The sequence below is a fragment of the Bos indicus genome, chromosome 3 (assembly GCF_029378745.1).
Source record: "Bos indicus isolate NIAB-ARS_2022 breed Sahiwal x Tharparkar chromosome 3, NIAB-ARS_B.indTharparkar_mat_pri_1.0, whole genome shotgun sequence".
Classification (NCBI taxonomy): domain Eukaryota; kingdom Metazoa; phylum Chordata; class Mammalia; order Artiodactyla; family Bovidae; genus Bos; species Bos indicus.
In genome coordinates, this window is record NC_091762.1 from 113,896,179 (window position 1) to 113,914,688 (window position 18,510).

The 18,510-nt window shown below is 47.9% G+C and overlaps 1 protein-coding gene across 3 annotated transcripts in view; it reads left to right on the forward strand.

The window, feature by feature from the left end:
* The window catches only part of TRPM8 (transient receptor potential cation channel subfamily M member 8), an 80,587-nt gene that overhangs the window by 45,526 nt on the left and 16,551 nt on the right, over positions 1 to 18,510 (forward strand). For all 3 annotated transcript variants that reach the window (XR_011565952.1, XM_019957949.2, XM_019957950.2), the window contains exons 17-18: positions 1,308 to 1,485; positions 12,628 to 12,818. Coding sequence is in view for 2 of the 3 variants with exons in the window: in XM_019957949.2 (XP_019813508.1) it covers positions 1,308 to 1,485; positions 12,628 to 12,818 (369 nt within the window). In the remaining variant the exon portion in view is untranslated. The remainder of the gene's footprint in view (positions 1 to 1,307; positions 1,486 to 12,627; positions 12,819 to 18,510) is intronic.

The window sequence follows — 18,510 nt, forward strand, 5'->3', positions numbered from 1 at the left end:
GTGTGTGTTTTGGATAAACTGTAGAACATCTTTGTGATGCTGGCAGTAGCTTGGGCTCATCGCGTTCTGTCCTGCCACAAGAAAACCCCCCTGATGTTCGCCCGGGCCTAGGCTTGTATTTCCTAGCTCCCTGGTGTTTTCTCAATTATCCCCATGGCCTCATGTGGTCTTTCTGGTGTCTTCTGCTGCAGTCTCTTCCAAGACCTTAGAGAATGCTCTTTTCCATGCACCGATGGAAAGGCAGCTTGTTATTATCATTCCCCAATCTGCACTCTGCACTTGCCAGTTTACATAAGTGGGTGTGTTTTGTCCTCCCAACAGTCCTACATGTTGGTGGCCTTAGTCCCACGGGAGGCGGTTCATGGTGACCTAAAGAGTCAGTGACAGGTAGTGTTCAAGTCCTGGTTCCGTCACTCGTGTGCTGTGTGACCTGGGATGCAGTTGGCATCTCAGCCTCTAAGTCCTGCTGCAGGTCACATGGGTGTGGCACCATCTTCTCTGACAGGTGTGTCACCAGCCGGCAGGTCAGACTCGCACGCTCAGCGGAGGGTCGAGTCCAGCGGGACTCCTGGAGGACCAGACGCTTACATCCACTGCCTTCTCTAAGATTCCCAGGAAAAACTCCTCATCCTCTCTTCCAGATCCAGACTTTCTCCATGGCCCCCATTCTAGGCTGTTGCCCCCGGTCACACAGATGCGTATCAGCCTCTCAATTTACACACACCCCCTCCCCCCACCATTTCCTTCCTGGTAGCCATGTTCGTTTTCTACGCCTGTGACTATCTCTGTTTTGTAGATAAGTTCACTTTTTACCACTTTTTAGATTCCACATATAAGTGATAGGGCTTCCCTGGTGGCTCAGCTGGTAAAGAGTCTGCCTGCAATGTGGGAGACTTGGGTTTGATCCCTGGGTTGGGAAGATCCCCTGGAGAAGGGAACGGCTACCCACTCCAGTATTCTGGCCTGGAGAGTTCCATGGACTGTGTAGTCCATGGGTCGCAAAGCATCAGACACGACCGAGTGACTTTCACTACAAGTGATACCACGTGATACTTGTCTTTCTCTTTCTGACTTGTTTCACTTACTGTGATAGTCTCTGGTCCATCCGTGTTGCTACCAGTGGCGTTATTTCGGTGAAATATGAGTCAGTGAATGAAGTGTGATTCTGAGGCTTATGCCCAGTTGGGTAGAGTGTCTTGGAACAGTGCCCAACACAGTGCCCGGTCTTCACCTCGTGGCCCGCTGGGGTGCCTTGGTGCTGCCCTTCCGAGTGTCCTCACCTCGCCTGTTGGTTGCTGCATCCTCAGGTACCACGTACGACTTCTCCCACTGCACCTTCACTGGGAACGAGTCCAAGCCCCTGTGCGTGGAGCTGGACGAGCACAACCTGCCCCGCTTCCCCGAGTGGATCACCATCCCCCTGGTGTGCATCTACATGCTGTCCACCAACATCCTGCTGGTCAATCTGCTGGTCGCCATGTTCGGGTATGTGCTCGGTGACGTGCTGGACGTGCTCGGAGACGCACTGGACGTGCTCGGAGATACACTGGACGTGCTCGGTGATGCACTGGCTGGGTGTCCACGCGATTCCAGGCCCCGTGCTGGGCTGGGCTGGAGGCACTGGGAGGGAGGCAGCAAAGGTCTCCCTTGAGGAACGCATGTTGGAGGTCTCTAGGGCACTGGTGGTCTAGGGTAGGGAGAGGCCTTGAAGGGACTATATTACAAATATAGTGTGTCCCTGTAAGCTATAACATGAGCTTATTTGACCCCAAAGACAGATGACTGTGACCCCCTCCAGCATGTTCAGACTATTAGATATCCTCTTAGCTACCTCCCCCGAGCATCGCGATGCTGGCCTGCCAGTGACTGCATCCCAGCTCAGCTCAAGGTCCTCACGTTCTATGGAGTCAGATGGATGGTTTCCAGGGCTTAAGGGACTCAGCTGTTAGGTAATCACTGCTTTAAAATGTTGAGTTTAAGTACAAGTCCAGAGCACAGGGTCAGGAGAGTGATTCTCTTTGGGGCTTGTGTCTAATAAGGTTGGCGTGAGAACTCGATGGGACTCTGAAACATTTTTATTGCCTTTGGCCATTCTCTTTAATACATTTAGAAAACCATGTTTGTCTCACCCCTTACTCTTTCTTAAGAGGGTTTCAGAGAGCCTCATGTGTCGCTTCCAGTGGAAGTACCTTGGTTTTTTATGCTGTTGCTGTGAAGTAGCTGGTTATATTGAGTACATGAATCCTGGCACACAGAGAGACACATAGTTTAGAAACAAAATATAAATTAAAAAATTATTTGTTAAACCTTGGAGTGAATGAAAACTATAGTTGAACCCCCAAACTGGGAAACTATGACAGACAAGAAATACGTTTGATTTCATTAAACAAATGTTTTAGGTACAGGGGACCGCAGATAGAGTCACGTGATAAATGATAGCCTGGGGGCAATCTTCGCCTGAATGTGAGCAGAGGCTTCCAGTTCTTAAGATAGAATGGGCTCCTGCACACTGGAAAAAGAAAGATGAGCCAGCAGAAAATGGGCAGTTTAGTTCAGTTCAGTCGCTCAGTCGTGTCCGACTCTTTGCGACCCCATGAATCGCAGCACGCCAGGCCTCCCTGTCCATCACCAACTCCCAGAGTTCACTCAGACTCACGTCCATCGAGTCAGTGATGCCATCCAGCCATCTCATCCTCTGTTGTCCCCTTCTCCTCCTGCCCCCAATCCCTCCCAGCATCAGAGTCTTTTCCAGTGAGTCAACTCTTCGCATGAGGTGGCCAAAGTATTGGAGTTTCTGCTTCAGCATCAGTCCTTCCAATGAACACCCAGGACTGATCTCCTTCAGAATGGACTGGTTGGATCTCCTTGCAGTCCAAGGGACTCTCAAGAGTCTTCTCCAACACCACAGTTCAAAAGCATCAATTCTTCGGCGCTCAACCTTCTTCACAGTCCAACTCTCACATCCATACATGACCACTGGGAAAACCATAGCCTTGACTAGACGGACCTTTGTTGGCAATGGGCAAGGGGAATGCAATTCAGAGAAATTTAAATGGTCCCTAATCATATGGAAAGGGGCTCACCCTTGTTGTGGGAAAAGTCAGATGAAACCAAGAGCGAGGTGCTGGTTTAGGATCCGTCAGGTAAACAGACATCACAGGAAGGGTTGGGGGTGGTTCTGGGAGTCTGACTTGTCTCCAGCTTTTGGTAGAGTGATCTGAAAATAGCTATTAAAAATATACAAACCTTTGGCCCAAGTCCTTCACATCTGGGAATCTTTACTAAAGGCACATATGTAAGAGCACTTATTAGATCCATCATTTGATGCCTGACGATACGGTGATGACAGAACAAAACATGTTCTAGCCACAGCGTGGAATACTATGCAGCCCTTAAAAAGAAAAGGTGGGGCCTCTGTTTATTGACTTGGAAGGATATTTTGTTAAATATAAAACGCAAAGTGCAGACTTATTTTAGGTTATAATCTTATTTTCTGACAAAAAAGAAATTTAAAAAATCACAATGATCACATATTACTTCTATAATTAAAAAAACAATCAGTCAGTTGTCACCCAGAGCCGTGAGGGGTGCCAGGATTGTAATCGAGGGTCATCTTTCTCTGTTGGTCAGTGGCCCGCCCTGGAGTGAGGCTGGGTGGGGGGGACACGTGCCTCTGGGGACATCACGCATCCATGGCACTGGGCAGCGAGTGGTCATCCGGCTTTCGGGAGCACAGAGACATCCGCCTCTAGTCCAGGTGCTTCCAAAATGTCACTGCTTTGCTTAAAATTCTGGCAGTATTTTAGTATTTCCCCACAGTGTTCGGGGTAAATTTCAACCTCCTCCAAGGCCGTCTGTGACCTGAACTTTGAAAACACCTTAAGGATTCCGTCCGCAGGCATCCCACCTGTTCATCCCTGAACGAGGTGATCTGTCCTGCCTGACACTTTTGCAGATGTCACCTCTCTGTCGGCATCACCTGTTCCATCTTGATGGCTCCCTCCCCCTTCCTCCTTATCCTCTAAGGAGCCCAGCAGCATCCTTGGCCTGAGTGGTCCATGTGCCCTCCCTTCTGTGCATAATGACCCCATGCACCCTCTTCACAGCCATAGCCTCCTCTCCTTCCAGACTGTAAGCTCTGGAGGGCAGAGACTGTGTCTGTCTCAGTGCCTGGCCCTTCCTGGTTTTGTTCCATGGATGAAAGAACAGAATTCGTTCTGCTTTTAGTTCCTTATTCGGTCACCAGTGAGGAGCTTAGCTTCCTGTTCTGTTAGTCAGGCTGAAGTGTTAATAGTGAAGTCACTCAGTTGTGTCTGACTCTGCGACTCCATGGACTGTAGCCCACCAGGCTCCTCTGTCTATGGGATTTTCCAGGCAAGGGTACTGGAGTGGGTTGCCATGTCCTTCTCCAGGGGATCTTCCCGACCCAGGGATCGAACCCAGGTCTCCCGCATTGCAAGCAAATGCTTTACTGACTGAGCCACTAGGGAAGTGTTAATGGTGAATGTCAAACGAGTGACGGGTTCATCACATGGATAACATCTGCTCTGTGTCAGGTGTGTGGGCCATGGAGGTCACGTGGCCATTGGTCCCACTGGCCTTAAAGAGGGAGTGTGCAACCACTCCCCTCCCTCAACCATCACTGGCTCTAACGGGGTCCTGAAAAGGACTTAGGGATCCAGATACCTGTATTGCTTAAGGGAAGCTGGACCATGTCAGGCCGCCAAACGTCCCCAAGTCTGAGCTTGCAGAGAGAGATGGCAAGAGGAGTGATTATGTATCCATGTGAGGGCAGAGAAGGGAAGACCAAGTCCCAGACTTGAAGCAAGAGTGGGGAGGAAATGAGATGACTGGGGTTCTATTTGACAGTGATAGCCTCTCCTGTCAACCTTTATGTTGAACACTGGGCTGCCCCTGTAAAAACTGACCACCGATATAACATCTACAACCATTCAACAAAAAGGCTGACAGCTCCCAGTGCTGTGGACTCTGAGTGACGTGAATTCAGGAGATTTCAAGAGGCAATGTGGAGTAGTGCTTAGAGCTTGCCTGAGTCTGTGTGCTGTGACTGTGTGTGTGTGTGTGCACGCGCGTGCTCAGTTGTGTCCAACTCTTTATGACCCCGTGGACTATAGCCTATGGCGGACGTCTCTGTGACCAGGCTCCTCTGGCCATGGGATTCTCCAGGCAAGAATACCAGAGTGGGTTGCCATTTCTTCCTCTAGGTGTTCTCCAAAGCCATTCTTCAGGATTGTATCAGTTTGTAATTCATTATGCCCTTGACAATCATAAAATGATAGAATTTGGAGCTGAGAGGGACAGGAGTCTGGCCTATTTTTTTTGGGTCAAGGAAGTGGAAGATGGGCAGCTCAGCATCTGCTGTGCTGGCCACACTGCGGTCCAGCTTGCTGTGTCCATTCGAGACTTCAACCTGAGTGTTTTCCCCGTGAGACCTGAGCCGTTGGGCTGGGCTACAGCCCACTGTTGCCTCATTCAGTGCTTAAGTGTAAAAGCTGGAGGAGTTCCCTTCCCAGGGGGGCTTCCCGGATTCCTGTTGGGCTCAAGCAGAGGCCTTTTCTTTGTTAATCCCTGTCTGGGCACTTGAGAACAGTCCCCTTGCTATCCTTAGGCTAACTGATCAGAACACTGTCTTGGAAGATGGTTGTAATGGTTGTTCTGGGCTTCCCTAATAGCTCAGCTGGTAAAGAATCTGCCTGCAATGCAGGAGACCCTATTTTGATTCCCAGATCGGGAAGATCCCCTGGAGAAGGGACATGCTACCCACTCTACTATTCTGGCCTGGAGAATTCCATGGACTGCATAGTCCATGGGGTCACAAAGAGTCAGACACGACTGAGCGACTTTCACTTTCACTTTTCGAGCCCACAGCTCTGGGCTATGACCCCCATCTGGCTTCACATCAAAATATTCGTGTAACAGCTTAACTATACACAATGGCAGCCTTTTGAACTCAAAGTAAATGAACACTTGGGATTTTAAAGCGATATTGGAGTGTTCTCTAGATGGTATTCAGCAGGGAAAGGAAATGGATGTGAACATCTGTGATTATTCCACATTAAAATTATTGATCACAGGCCATGTGAGGCTTATCAGAGCACGGAGTGAACTTAGTTGTCAGTAGATGACTCGGGGTCATGTTAACACACAGCTGAGGCGCCTGCAGGTACTGGGTCCTGAAGATCAATCCACCAGAGGCTTTTCTGCTGAAACGGACCCACAAGACATGCCCTGTCTAGGGTGATTTCTAAGAATGATTTTTTAGTCTTAGGACTAATGTATGTTCGTTACAAATATGGAGCAGAATAGGAAAAAAAAATATCATGTGGTACAGACTTAAGCGTTGGGGTGACTTCATTAGTCCCAGGCAGGCTACTGAATCAGGATGAAAAGGGAGCAGATAATGGTAATGATAATAATAGCTAATATTTATTGACACTTTATTGGGGTAGGCACATTCAAGTGCTTCACATGTGTGGCCTTGTGTAAATTAGTCATCATTTTTGTGTAGGCGTGGCTTTATAACCATTTATAAATGAGGAGTTGGAGGCAGAGAGAGGTTAAAATCTCTGCTATTTGAGACGTAGAGAACGGACATGTGGAGATGGGGATGTGCGGTGGAAGGGGAGGCTGGGACAAATTGATGGAGTGGGGCTGACATATATGCCCTGCCGTGCTCTGATGACCTAAGGGAGCAGGGAGATGGGGACCGAGTAGGGAGAGAAGCTGAAGAGGGAGGGGATGTATGCTTACCTATGGCTGAGTCGTGTTGTTCAACAGAAGCTATCACAGCATTGGAAAGCAATTATATTCCAAAAAAAAAAAAGAGAAAGAAATCCCTGCTATCTGAGGGTGATGGGCACGAGGCATAGTGATATAAGACGATGTGATGTGATACAAACAGTATAAACAGCGCGAAAAGGCTGTTGACAAAGGATCATGGTGCTGAGTGGGGGTCATAACTTGCGACAGATCCCAGGTGGGCAGCAGTGAGTGGGTGAGACCTTTGCCCTTTGAGGTTGGGTTGGAGAGGGAGAGGTAGAGGAGATAAATCGGTCTGGGGAGGACCAGCGACTACAGAGGGGAGGAAGTTGAAGTGGTAGGTTATGGAGTCTTTTCTGCCGTGGCAAAGAATTTGGAGTTTTTCTTGCAGATGAAGGGAGGTGTTCATGGGTCTCTACACAGGCAAGCCAGAGAAAGCAATGGCACCCCACTCCAGTACTCTTGCCTGGAAAATCCCATGGACGGAGGAGCCTGGTGGGCTGCAGTCCATGGGGTCGCAAAGAGTCGGATACGACTGAGCGACTTCACTTTCACATTTCACTTTCATGCATTGGAGAAGGAAATGGCAACCCACTCCAGTATTCTTGCCTGGAGAATCCCAGGGACGGGGGAGCCTGGTGGGCTGCCGTCTATGGGGTCACACAGAGTTGGACACGACTGAAGTGACTTAGCAGCAGCAGCACACAGGCAAACAGCATAATCTTAGTTGTGTTACTTTGACAAAAACAAACTCAACGTTTAGCATCACAAAAACCAGTGCCATGAAATCGCTGACTGTCTCTTACTGGTCGCTTTGATGCATTTTTGGTGCTGCAGAGTCAGAGGGGAGCCTGGATGTGCGGAAACATTTTAACACACCCGCTGGGGCACTGCATGGGTGCAAAACGTCAGGGTGATCCGGGGTCCTTGGATATGGCTAGTGTGTCAGGCAAAGAAGGGCAGGTGGAAAATGCCTGAAATCTGTGAAAAGCTTGGAAGAGAGGTTGATCTGCTTGCAGTCTAGCTGGCAAGTTTTTCTAGATTCTGACATTTTAGCGTCTACTTTTTCTTTGTGAATTTTTTGCAGACTTTCCATTCTGCTCTGTGGATTGGTCTTTCTTTTTTTTGTTTTTACTACCAAACGGCTTTAATTACTGATCTTTAAAAATCATTTTAACATCTGTTGTATGAAGGCCCTTCATTAGTCTTACTTAGACTTTTCCTGGCTTTTCTTGTATGTTTAATCAGATGGAGGGCCTAAGGCTTATCTTCTGAAATCCGTTTTTCTTTCCTATTCCAATAAGTTTGTTAATGAATTTTATTGTGCTGATGTTAACTTTGTAGATTCATTTAGGGGAAGCTGAAATCTAAAAGAAGTGCCAGAAAAAAACGGGTTTTTCTCCACTTAATTAAATACATATAGTTCCTCAGTTTTGTGGACTTTTTCCACGTGGATATGGTCAATGTTCTGTACATTTTTTCCTAGCCATTTGTGGTTGTGAGTGATATAGTTTTTCTATTATGTTTTTTCGATAACTGTTTTTTGATGTGTAGGGAGGTTATGAAATATAACTTATTTTGGAATAAGTCTCTTTTGTTATTGTTCAGCCGCTAAGTCATGTCTGGCTCTTTGCAACCCCATGGACTGCAGCATGCCAGGCTTCCCTGTCCTGCAGTATCTCCTGGAGTTTGCCAAACTCATGTCCACTGAGTTGGTGATGCCATCCAACCATCTCATCCTCTGTCACCCTCTTCTCCTCCTGCCCTCAATATTTCCCAGCATCAGGGTCTTTTCCAATGAGTTTAATAAATAAGAAACAGGAGGAAACTTCCATGATGTGATGAAAAGAAAAGAGAGAAAAAAATAATTCCATGTCTCCTTACTGAATTCTTTTTTTTCTCTCTCTTTTCTTTTTCTCATGTCATGGAAGTTTCCTCCTATTTCATATTTATTAAGCTCCTTCTTTCTTCTACTTCTTTTTTTCCCCTCCTAATCAGAAATGGATGTTGCATGTCGCCAGAAAACTTTCTAGCAATAATTGAAATGGTATTTTTTCTTTTGATCTATGATGTATTATGAAAATGATGAATTACATAAGTGACCTTAATATTTAGTCATCCTTTTGTTCTTTGGTCAGGCACATTACTCTTTTAACGTAATGCTGAATTTCAGCCATGTGTATTACAAGGCTATCTGAATCCTAAACATTTATCTCTCAGTAACATTTTCACTGTCAAGGGATGTCTGAGGGTTCGTCTCTCCTGTCTCTTCATCCTCTCGTACTCAGCTGCTCCTAGGGGACAGAGATCCTGCCGGCTGGGTAGCTGAGGGCACAAGATATCACGAGAGATGTTTAGTCAAAGGGGACTGTGCTCAGATTTCCTTGGTGGTCCAGTTGTTAAGATTCTGTGCTTCCAATACAGGGGGCGTGGGTTCCATCCCTGGCTGGGGAACTAAGATCCCACATTTAGCGTGATTCAGCTAAATGTTTTTCTTTAAAGGTGGAGACCTTGCAGAATTTCTCCCAAAGAAGACACTAGATGGCCAGTGCTTGGCAGGGAGAGTGAGGACCATCAGAGTTGGGTGGATGAGAGCCTGAACCTGAGGGAGGGGCCCTGAGCTGCTCTGGACATTTGGGTTTGCTGAGGGGGTTGAGATGCATCGACAGCAGAACTCAGCCTCTCCTCTACGGAAATGGAAAACCATGTTTAAGAACATCAAAATCGTTCGAGCAAAGTGCTTTGAAGCAGTGCCCAGTTATTAGCCTGCCCTGGGTAGTCCTCATGTCTTTTTGGCGGAGGCTGGGGCTGACTCGAGAGAAGAAGAGCAATCTAGAAGGTCTAGGGTGAGATTTGGCTCCGGGTCACGTTTATCCTTTTCTGCTGCTCTCTGGGGGAAGGTGGGTCTGAGTAAAGGTGGACCTCAGCATGGTCAGCCCTGGAAATGTGTGATTTCTGCAAAGCGGCCTTTGGGTATTCATGTCCAGTAATCAGCCAGCTCGTCTACAACCCCTGGGATGCGGATCAGGGCTTTTACTGCTTGCCCAGGAGAGGAACGCTGCTCACTGGATCCACCTGGACCCTGAAGTGCAGAGGAAGCAGTGATTCCAGCTGGGGCTCCATGGAGCCTGCTGGGTTGTCCTGAGGAGCACCTGGGGCAGAGACGGGAGGCAGAGTTCTTCAAGGTGAAGACTGCTACCAACACCAGCCTCTGTTGTGGGCACTGGTCTAAGTGCATTTTAGACCAGGGCTTGGCAGCCTTTTCGGTATGTGCCAGCCGTGGTCTGGCTTCGACCAGAAATGCGGAAAGAAGCCATGCCTCATGGCCCTGCACCATCCCCTCCTCTCTGCTCATGGCCCCTTACAGAGCAGTTTTGGCCCCTGGGTCACATTGCCAGTTCCTTTTCTAGATGACCTGGGAGGCGTGAGATGTTTTCCTTTGCCTCTGAGTGACTGGTGAGGTAAGATGCCAATCTCTTCCCACTAGGAAGGACCCTTCTCGGCCATAGTTCCACTCAAAGCTTCCCAGGAAGAGAGGGACGGTTCATGTTCTCCAGCTCTAGGCATCCTGAGTGTTCCTCCCTTCAATAGGAAGGAGTAATTCCTTTTGGATAAAACTTAAGAAGACAACATTTGATGCATTTTTTTTTTTTTTTAATTTGGGGCACTGCAACAGCAATCGGCAGAAACCATTTTTGGGTGCATAGATAAGGATTTAAGATGCTGCTCCCAGGGCATTAACATTTGAATGGTGATACTGGTTCTAGCACAAAGAATAGAGTAAAACGTGATTCCTGGCAGGCTGCCCGCCTGGACTTCGTTAACCCGGGCGTGCCTGCCGTCCTCTCTCATTGCAGCAACAGAAGCCGGCGGTGTCCTTTGCAGACGCAGAATCAGCAGGGACTGGCCAGGACAGATAATGATGCTGGGTGTTCGTCTCCGAGCAACCTGACCTACATTTGGAAGAAGCGGCAGCTTCCCTGCTGGGTTCAGTTTGCTGCATGCTCACGCATCACAGTCCTGTCTGCTTTTCACCTAGAGAATCTACCACGTAAAGATGACACATGATCAATCAAGAAACCATTTTACATGCCTAGTCTGGGAGGTTATGGATAGTAGATACTCAGTAAATGTGAATTCCCTCCACTTTAAAAACCACCCCCTATTGAAGAGTCATTCCCTGCAAAAGCCTGCCCCGCACAGACCCCAGGACCTGGAGGAGTCTGATTCATCAGTCAATGCCAAGATAAGAGGAGCTGAACTTACAGGCAAAGCCACAACCGTGCTCCATGTAGGTTAGGGCTTTGCTTGTGTGTATGACCATCACTTGCCTGAAGATATTTAAGTCTTAGGTGGTAGTGTGGCAGAGAGCAAGAGTGAGGTCTCACAACAAATGAATCCCATTTGGCCTGCCTGAGAAGTTTGGCCTCTGAAATTTTTACCCAGAGTTTGGAGAATTTAATCTATCTGCAATCAGGGTTTGCTTGGAGGTGATTTCTAAGCATTCACTGATACTTCTTTGGCTCTTAATGGGGTGGTTTGGTGTTAGCAGTAAAACTGTCTTGGATGATTGAACTTCAGTGAATGGTAGAATGCATCACAGTAATCTTTTACTAAGTAGTCCAAGCAGATCAGCGATTCAATGGACATGAACTTGGGCAAACTCCGGGAGATGGTGAGGGACAGGGAAGTCTGGCGTGCTGCAGTCCATGGGGTCGCAAAGAGTCGGACACGACTTGGTGACTAAACAACAACCACCACCAAGCAGGTCCTTTTGAAACAAGCATAACCCAGAACACTCATGCGCCACGTCATGCGATGGCATCGGGCAGTGACAGGGCGAACAGGCTCTGGAGTGGGTCGCAAGGTCCAAATTTTGGCTTCATCACTTCCCAGTTGGGCAACTCAATTTACCTACCCTGCTTCTGCCTCAGTTTCCTGATCTGTTAGTCATAGCACTTATATGCTGACAACAGGGTCTGGTGGATACAAGTGTTGGCTACCTTGCAATCTTGGTTTAATTTGCAACCGGTAAGTCAGTAGTATAATCAGACATTTTCCCAGTAAATAGACATCCTAATTTTCCTTATGGGGATCTCTTTCTCCCTATGAACTGTGATTTACACAGTGGGATGGTATTGTAAGTAAAAACCCAAGCCTTATTATTTCACTCACATATAAGCATTTTCCCAAAGTATAAAAGTTAGTTATAAACGTAATTTTTAATGACTGCATAATGTAATCTTATGGATTAGCCATAATTTGTGATACATTTTCTTAGTGTTGAACATTTTGGTTGTTCCATGCTGCTGGGTGGATGGTGGGGGCACCAGACACCCATGATGTATAACCGTTTCTATATTCTCTTTTCTCAGAGTCTCCTTATTCTTAGGTTAGATTTCCAGAAATAAAATCAATGGGTCAAAGGGATAAATATTTTTAAGGCCCTTGATAAATATTAACAAACGGCTCTCCCAGATCGTTTATAATTAAACTCCCACAATGACGTAGGCAAGTTATTCCTATGAGAGTCATCCTCTTGGGCCTCTCAATATGAAACACAATACCAGAGTAACGGACAAAGAGAACCCTTGAGAGGTCTTGAAATAGGAATCATTTTAAAGTTCATTGGACAATCTTTTGTGATTAGCAACAACAAGACAAAAGCCAGATCTAATTTTGACCCAGCACGAACCAAAGAGTGCCTGAGTTGTTCAGGCTCTGATAGCAGCATGGATTTTTCTCTCCTGTGTCAGTGAGAGCTTGATGCCGATGTCGCCGTATCGGGCGCTGGAATGGCCAGGCCTGTGGAAGGCTGAGTCTCGACCCTCTCTCCCCTCCCGCCAGCTACACCGTGGGCACCGTCCAGGAAAACAACGACCAGGTCTGGAAGTTCCAGAGGTACTTCCTGGTGCAGGAATACTGCAGCCGCCTCAACATCCCCTTCCCCTTCGTGGTCTTCGCCTACTTCTACAAGGTGGCCAAGAAGTGCTTCCGGTGCTGCTGCAAAGAGAGGAGCACGGAGCCCTCCGCCTGCTGTGAGTAACCCTTGCGCCGGGGCCCAGAGGTGAGGGTTCGTTTCTGGGAGGGTGTCTGGTCCACATCTCAACGGCGGGGTTAGTCACAGTTATTTCAGCACTCACAGTGATGTGTCCTGAGACTTCTCTGATGGCCCAATGGTTGAGACTGAGCTCCCAAGGCAGGGGCGGGGGGCCTGAGTTTGATCCTTAGTTGGAGAACTGAGTGAGATCCCACGTGCCACACAACCGAAAAAAAAAAAAAACAACCCAAGTGTTCGTCTGTGAAGGTCAGGCATCGAGTCCCCTAGTGACTTAGCTCAGGAGGAAGAGTAGATTAAGAAAGACATCTAGATCTGCTGGGACAGCCTTGTTCCAGGGGGCTCGCTTTTGGACGGACATCATAATGGTGTAAGTAGGATGTTGAACAAACACAATGGGTGGGATAGTGTCAAAATGTGACTTGGTTCTTGCTCTCTGTTGCTTCCGTGACATTTATTCTCTGGGAAACCTTAGGTCTGATTCTGGCAAGGCTCATTGCTGCAGAAGCCAGTACTCGAGAAACCAAGTACCACACTCGGAGAGTTGGAGAATCAGGTTTATTACGCTGGCGGGCCCAGAGGAGTTAACACTCTCAGCTCTGAGCCCCGAATAAAGGGGTTACAGAGTTTTTATAGACAGACTGTAGTGGGCAACACTAGCTGTTAATAGGCTGGTTTAAACTAAGGGGTTTCATGCATGCAGGAACAGCAGTCAAGATGGGGAAGGGGATGCCTGGCCTGGACAGGCATGATTAAGCAGGTTTGCAGAGGCTGGGCGATTGCAAAGAGCAGGAACAAGGGTGAGTGAGATAAACTCAAGTTCCTAATATTGCAAGTCCCCACCTTCTGAGACTACGTGACCTACGTGATCTAGTCTTTGCAAGGGGCGAGCTGAGTTACAGAGGCAGAACGAGAAGGAGGTTATGTCAAATTTTAACTTTTCCTCTTCATTCGTGACTTTTCTGGTGGCTCTTAGAGAAAATCTTCCAATGACCTTACTTGGTTGAAGAATCTCAGTTTAGGAATTGGGACCCGCTGTCCAATAGATTAACCAGCCCGTTCGCCGTCTTCCAGAGGGGAGGCTCCGCTTAGCACCCTTCTCAGCTGGTGGACTCGTCAGGAAGGGTGGGCCACTGGCTTTCCTCTCTCCCTGCCTCCTGCCCACTCACTCACCAGCTGCCCTAACTGGCCTTCTGTGGGTTGGAGTGTGGGAGAAGGGAGAGGAAAGAGCAGAAACCCTCTGTGGAAACAATGGCACTGCCCTGGGCTGGCTCCGTGCCCTCTGGCCTGTGCGTGTTTCCAGCTGACCCGCGATCGTGTGGCGCGTGGTGGATCCTTCAGCTGAACCCTGCCCGACCCCTTCACACCAACCACCGCTCCTGGGGTCTGGCAATGCTTTCTCTTGGGGCTGCTCCCCGACCCGAGCCTCTGGTCTCCAGGGGTGTCTTCTGCACATTCTCCCACACCACCTTCTGGAAGGCAAGAGTCCACACGGCCGTGGGGTTTGCTCTGTCTCTCTTGCATGCTTGCCCACCTCCTCAGCCCTGTTAGACTCTAGGCAGGCAGTTCCCCACCAGCCCCTCTGCTTGCCCCGGCTGTGGGAGCTGGACTCTCTGACCCTTGACCCTCGGTCACACCTGGTTCCACCATCTTTTTGGCTGCAGAGAACCCACATCCGGCTCTCTCCCCCGAGACCCTAGGGTTTCCTAATGCCCCTTCCTTGAGCCACTAAGCTGGGCAAGTCTTCCTCACCCACAAATGTGTTTCCATCAGATTCAGCCCAAGGGAGAGAGAGGCCTATTTTCATTCCTCTGGATGTTTGGACACGAAGAAAGAGTGGGAAAGAGCACCACCGGCTCCTGTAGCTTGTCCTCTAGCCTCAGGCTTAAGTGGGGGCTCCATCTCGGGGTGGGAGTGGGGCGCAGCTGCAGGGCAGCTGTCTGCACATTGACGGGGCCCAGACCCTTTGGGGTCCACACGGATCTTTCCATTTCTTTTAAAAGTCAGAAGGAAAAGCAATAATTTTTAGGTGACAGAAAATCTATTGGTACATGTGTGGGAAGCCAGCACTTCCCTGGTGACTCAGACGGTAAAGTTCTGCCAACGATGCGGGAGACCCAGGTTCAGTCCCTGGATCAGGAAGATTCCCCTGGAGAAGGAAATGGCACCCCACTCTAGTACTTTTGCCTGGAAGATCCCATGGTCGGAGGAGCCTGGTAGGCTACAGTCCACGGGGTCACCAAGAGTTGGACACAATTTCACTTTTACTTTCATATATGTGGGTGCATGTTCAGTTATGTCCAACTCTCTGTGACCCCATGGACTGTAGCCTGCCAGGTTCCTCTGTCTTCATGGAATTTTCCAGGCAAGAATGCTGGAGTGAGTTGCCTTTTCCTTCTCCAGGGGATCTTCCTGACCCAGGGATCCAACCTGTGTCTCCCATGCCTCCAGCATTGGCAGGTGGATTCTTTACCACTGAGCTGTCCAGGAAACCCCTGTTGGTATATACTTGTCTTTATACCAACCCAGTCATATAATCTTTTAAATATTTTCTTCATCCAGGAAGGGGCCCATGATGGCAGAAGTGCCAGTGCTGAGGGCCTGGGGTGACTGACTTATCTCTGTAAAATTAGAAGTCCTGTATCCCAGGGACTCCATCAGTTCAGGGACTCACAGAGGTCATCAGTGGCTCTGTGTGCTGCCTAGGGATGCAGAGTTGATGACCCAGATTGGACTCAGCCCTAGAACCTGTGAGATTTCCATTCTCTCTTTTTTTTTTTTTTGAGGAAAAGCCAAGAAGGGTCTCACTGAGTCTCTAAGAAGATCTCTTGTATCTTATCTAACAACTCCATGAGACCTGGTTGCTTGAAACAGCTACTATTTATCTGCTCACTGACTGGGCTTCCCCCGTGGCTCAGACAGTAAAGAATCTGCCTGCAATGTGGGAGACATAGGTTTGATCCCTGAGTTGGGAAGATCCCCTGGAGGAGGGCATGGCAACCCACTCCAGTATTCTTGCCTGGAGAATCCCCGTGGACAGAAGAGCCTGGCAGGCTGCAGTCCATGGGGTTGCAAAGAGTCAGACACGACTGCGTGACTAAGAATGCACGACTACCATCATGGGATTCATGTTTCATTTTGGGCCAATCATTCCTGTCTTTCTAGTATATCCCAAATATTTTGATGATTCAGAAAGTAAAAACATGAATTTTACTAACCTAGATATGATAATTGGCTGTAATTAAGAAAAATTTAATTTGCTAAGAACTATCGTTTCTTTGTTTGATTCCTGCAAAGAAAAATGGGGGAAAGATACTCAGGAATATGACCTTCAGTATTGTTCATAATTTGCTTCTGTGTTACTCCTGCAGCCATGATCCCCTAAAGTCTGGCTTTCAGAATGTAAATGTACAAGGACCCCCATCTCATGTCACAGTTTAAAGAATCCTCATTGTCGACTCTTTTAACAGCATTATTTCAAGATGTTCAATGTCACTTTGGGGATGTCATTAGCTATCGCATGTATGTAATTGCCTTTCCTAATGAGGAAAAGTGTTTTGACAATTTGGATAAGTTACCGTCTTTCTTCTCATTGTTTTGCTGTGGAAGACAGAGTGAGTAATTTCTAACCAAAAGAATGAGAAGTCTTTATATCAGGGATGGGAATTGAAAGCTGAGACCTGGAATTTGTACTCAAAGACTACACCCAAAGATCAGGGGCATGTCATGAAGCGTCTCAGAACTACCTTTGAGTCTGTTCTGAAGCCATGTCATGGATGAATGTCTGTAGAATCTGTGGGAGGGCTCAGGGGACCAAACCAAGCCTGCAGACTTGGAGGCAAATGCAAAGTAAATTTAGGAAATGTGTTGCCAACTAGAGTCTTTGGCAACAAGTTTCATACTTCTTCCTGAGTGGTTACAGAGGAAAAACAAATGATGGAGAAAGGTTGTGGGGAGGAAGGTTTGATGAAGTATGAAGGAAAGTGAAAATGAAAGTAAAAGTCACCTAGTCGTGTCCGACTCTTTGTGACCCCCTGGACTATACATGACTCTTTGTGACCCCCTGGACTATACAGCCCATGGAATTCTCCAGACCAGAATACTGGGTAGCCGTTCCCTTCTCCAGGGGATCTTCCCAACCCAGAGATCGAACCCAGGTCTCCCACATTGATTGTTTGCCAGTTGAGCCACAGGGGAAGCCCAAGAATACTGGAGTGTGTAATCTATCCCTTCTCAGGGGATCTTCCCCACCCAGGAATCGAACCAGGGTCTCCTGCATTGCAGGCAGATTCTTTACCAACTGAGCTATAAAAGCCATGTCTAACAGTTAGTGCTGTCTGGAAATAATTTGGTGCCTTGTGAGGTAGGGAATTCCTCATCACCAGTGGGATTCCAGCTGGGGGTGGGGAGGTAGAGGGGCTCCATGGGAGGAAGGTCTGCTCTCCAGCCCAGAATCAATAGAATCAGGAGACGTGATGTATGGGTGAGGACAGATCAGTCCTTTGGATTCAGGATGGGCTGAGAAGGCAGGATAAGATGCAGATATCCTCCCCAAACTTATTTGTGATTAAGCATAATAAGAACGTAAATGTAGAAAACAGGCATGTGGACAAACGGGGGCCGAGGAAGGTGAGTGTGGGTGAATTGGAGATGAGCTGTCTGGTGGCCTCCCATTCCCGTTCCATTTCTGTATTCTTCCTGAGACTAAGAGCTGTCTGGAGAAAGTGTCGTTGGCTCACTGTTCCTCCAATTGTGGTGAGCCCTTCAAGGAGACAGGTACAGAATAATACCACTCATTCTGACATGTTGCTTTCTCTAGTTGAAGCTCCTGTCCACTTGCTGGCCAGGTTTGGGGATATGTTTTCATTCATTCATTTATTTTTTATTGGAGTATAATTGCTTTACAATGCTGTGTTGGTTTCTTGGTGAGCACACACACACTACCCTGTGTAAAATAGAAAACTAGTAGAGAACCTGCTACAAAGCACAGGAAGCTAGTTCAGCGCTCTCTGACGACCTAGAGGGGTGGGAGGGGTCCCAAGAGGGAGGGGATACATGTATGTGTATGGTGATTCACTTTGTTGTACAGCAGAAACCAGTACAACATTGTAAAGCAGCAAAGCAACATTTGTTGGTCAGTTGCTCAGTCGTGTTTGACTGTTTGTGACCCCATGGACTGCAGCACCCCAGGCTTCCCTGTCTTTTACCATCTCCCAGAGCTTGCTCAAACTCATGTCCATCAAGTCGGTGATGCCATCCAACCATCTCATCCTCTGTCATCCCCTTCTCCTCCTGCCTTCTGTTTTTCCCAGCCAGGGTCTTTTCCAATGAGTTGGCTCTTCGCATCAGGTGGCCAAAGTATTGGGGTTTCAGCTTCAGCATCAGTCCTTCCAATGAATATTCAGTGTTGATTTCCTTTAGGATGGACTGGTTTGATCTTCCTGCAGTCCAAGGGACTCTCCAGAGTCTTCTCCAATTAAAATAGATAAATAAATAAAGTGAAAACAAATCCCCCAACCTGGCCAGCAAGTTGACAGGAACTTCAACTAGGGAAAGCAAAGAAGGCAGAAATGAGCTGTGTTCATCTGCACCTGTCTCCTTGAAGGAGACACCACAATTGGAAAAAACAGTGAGCCAACGACGTTCTCTCCAGACAGTTCTTAGTTTCAGGA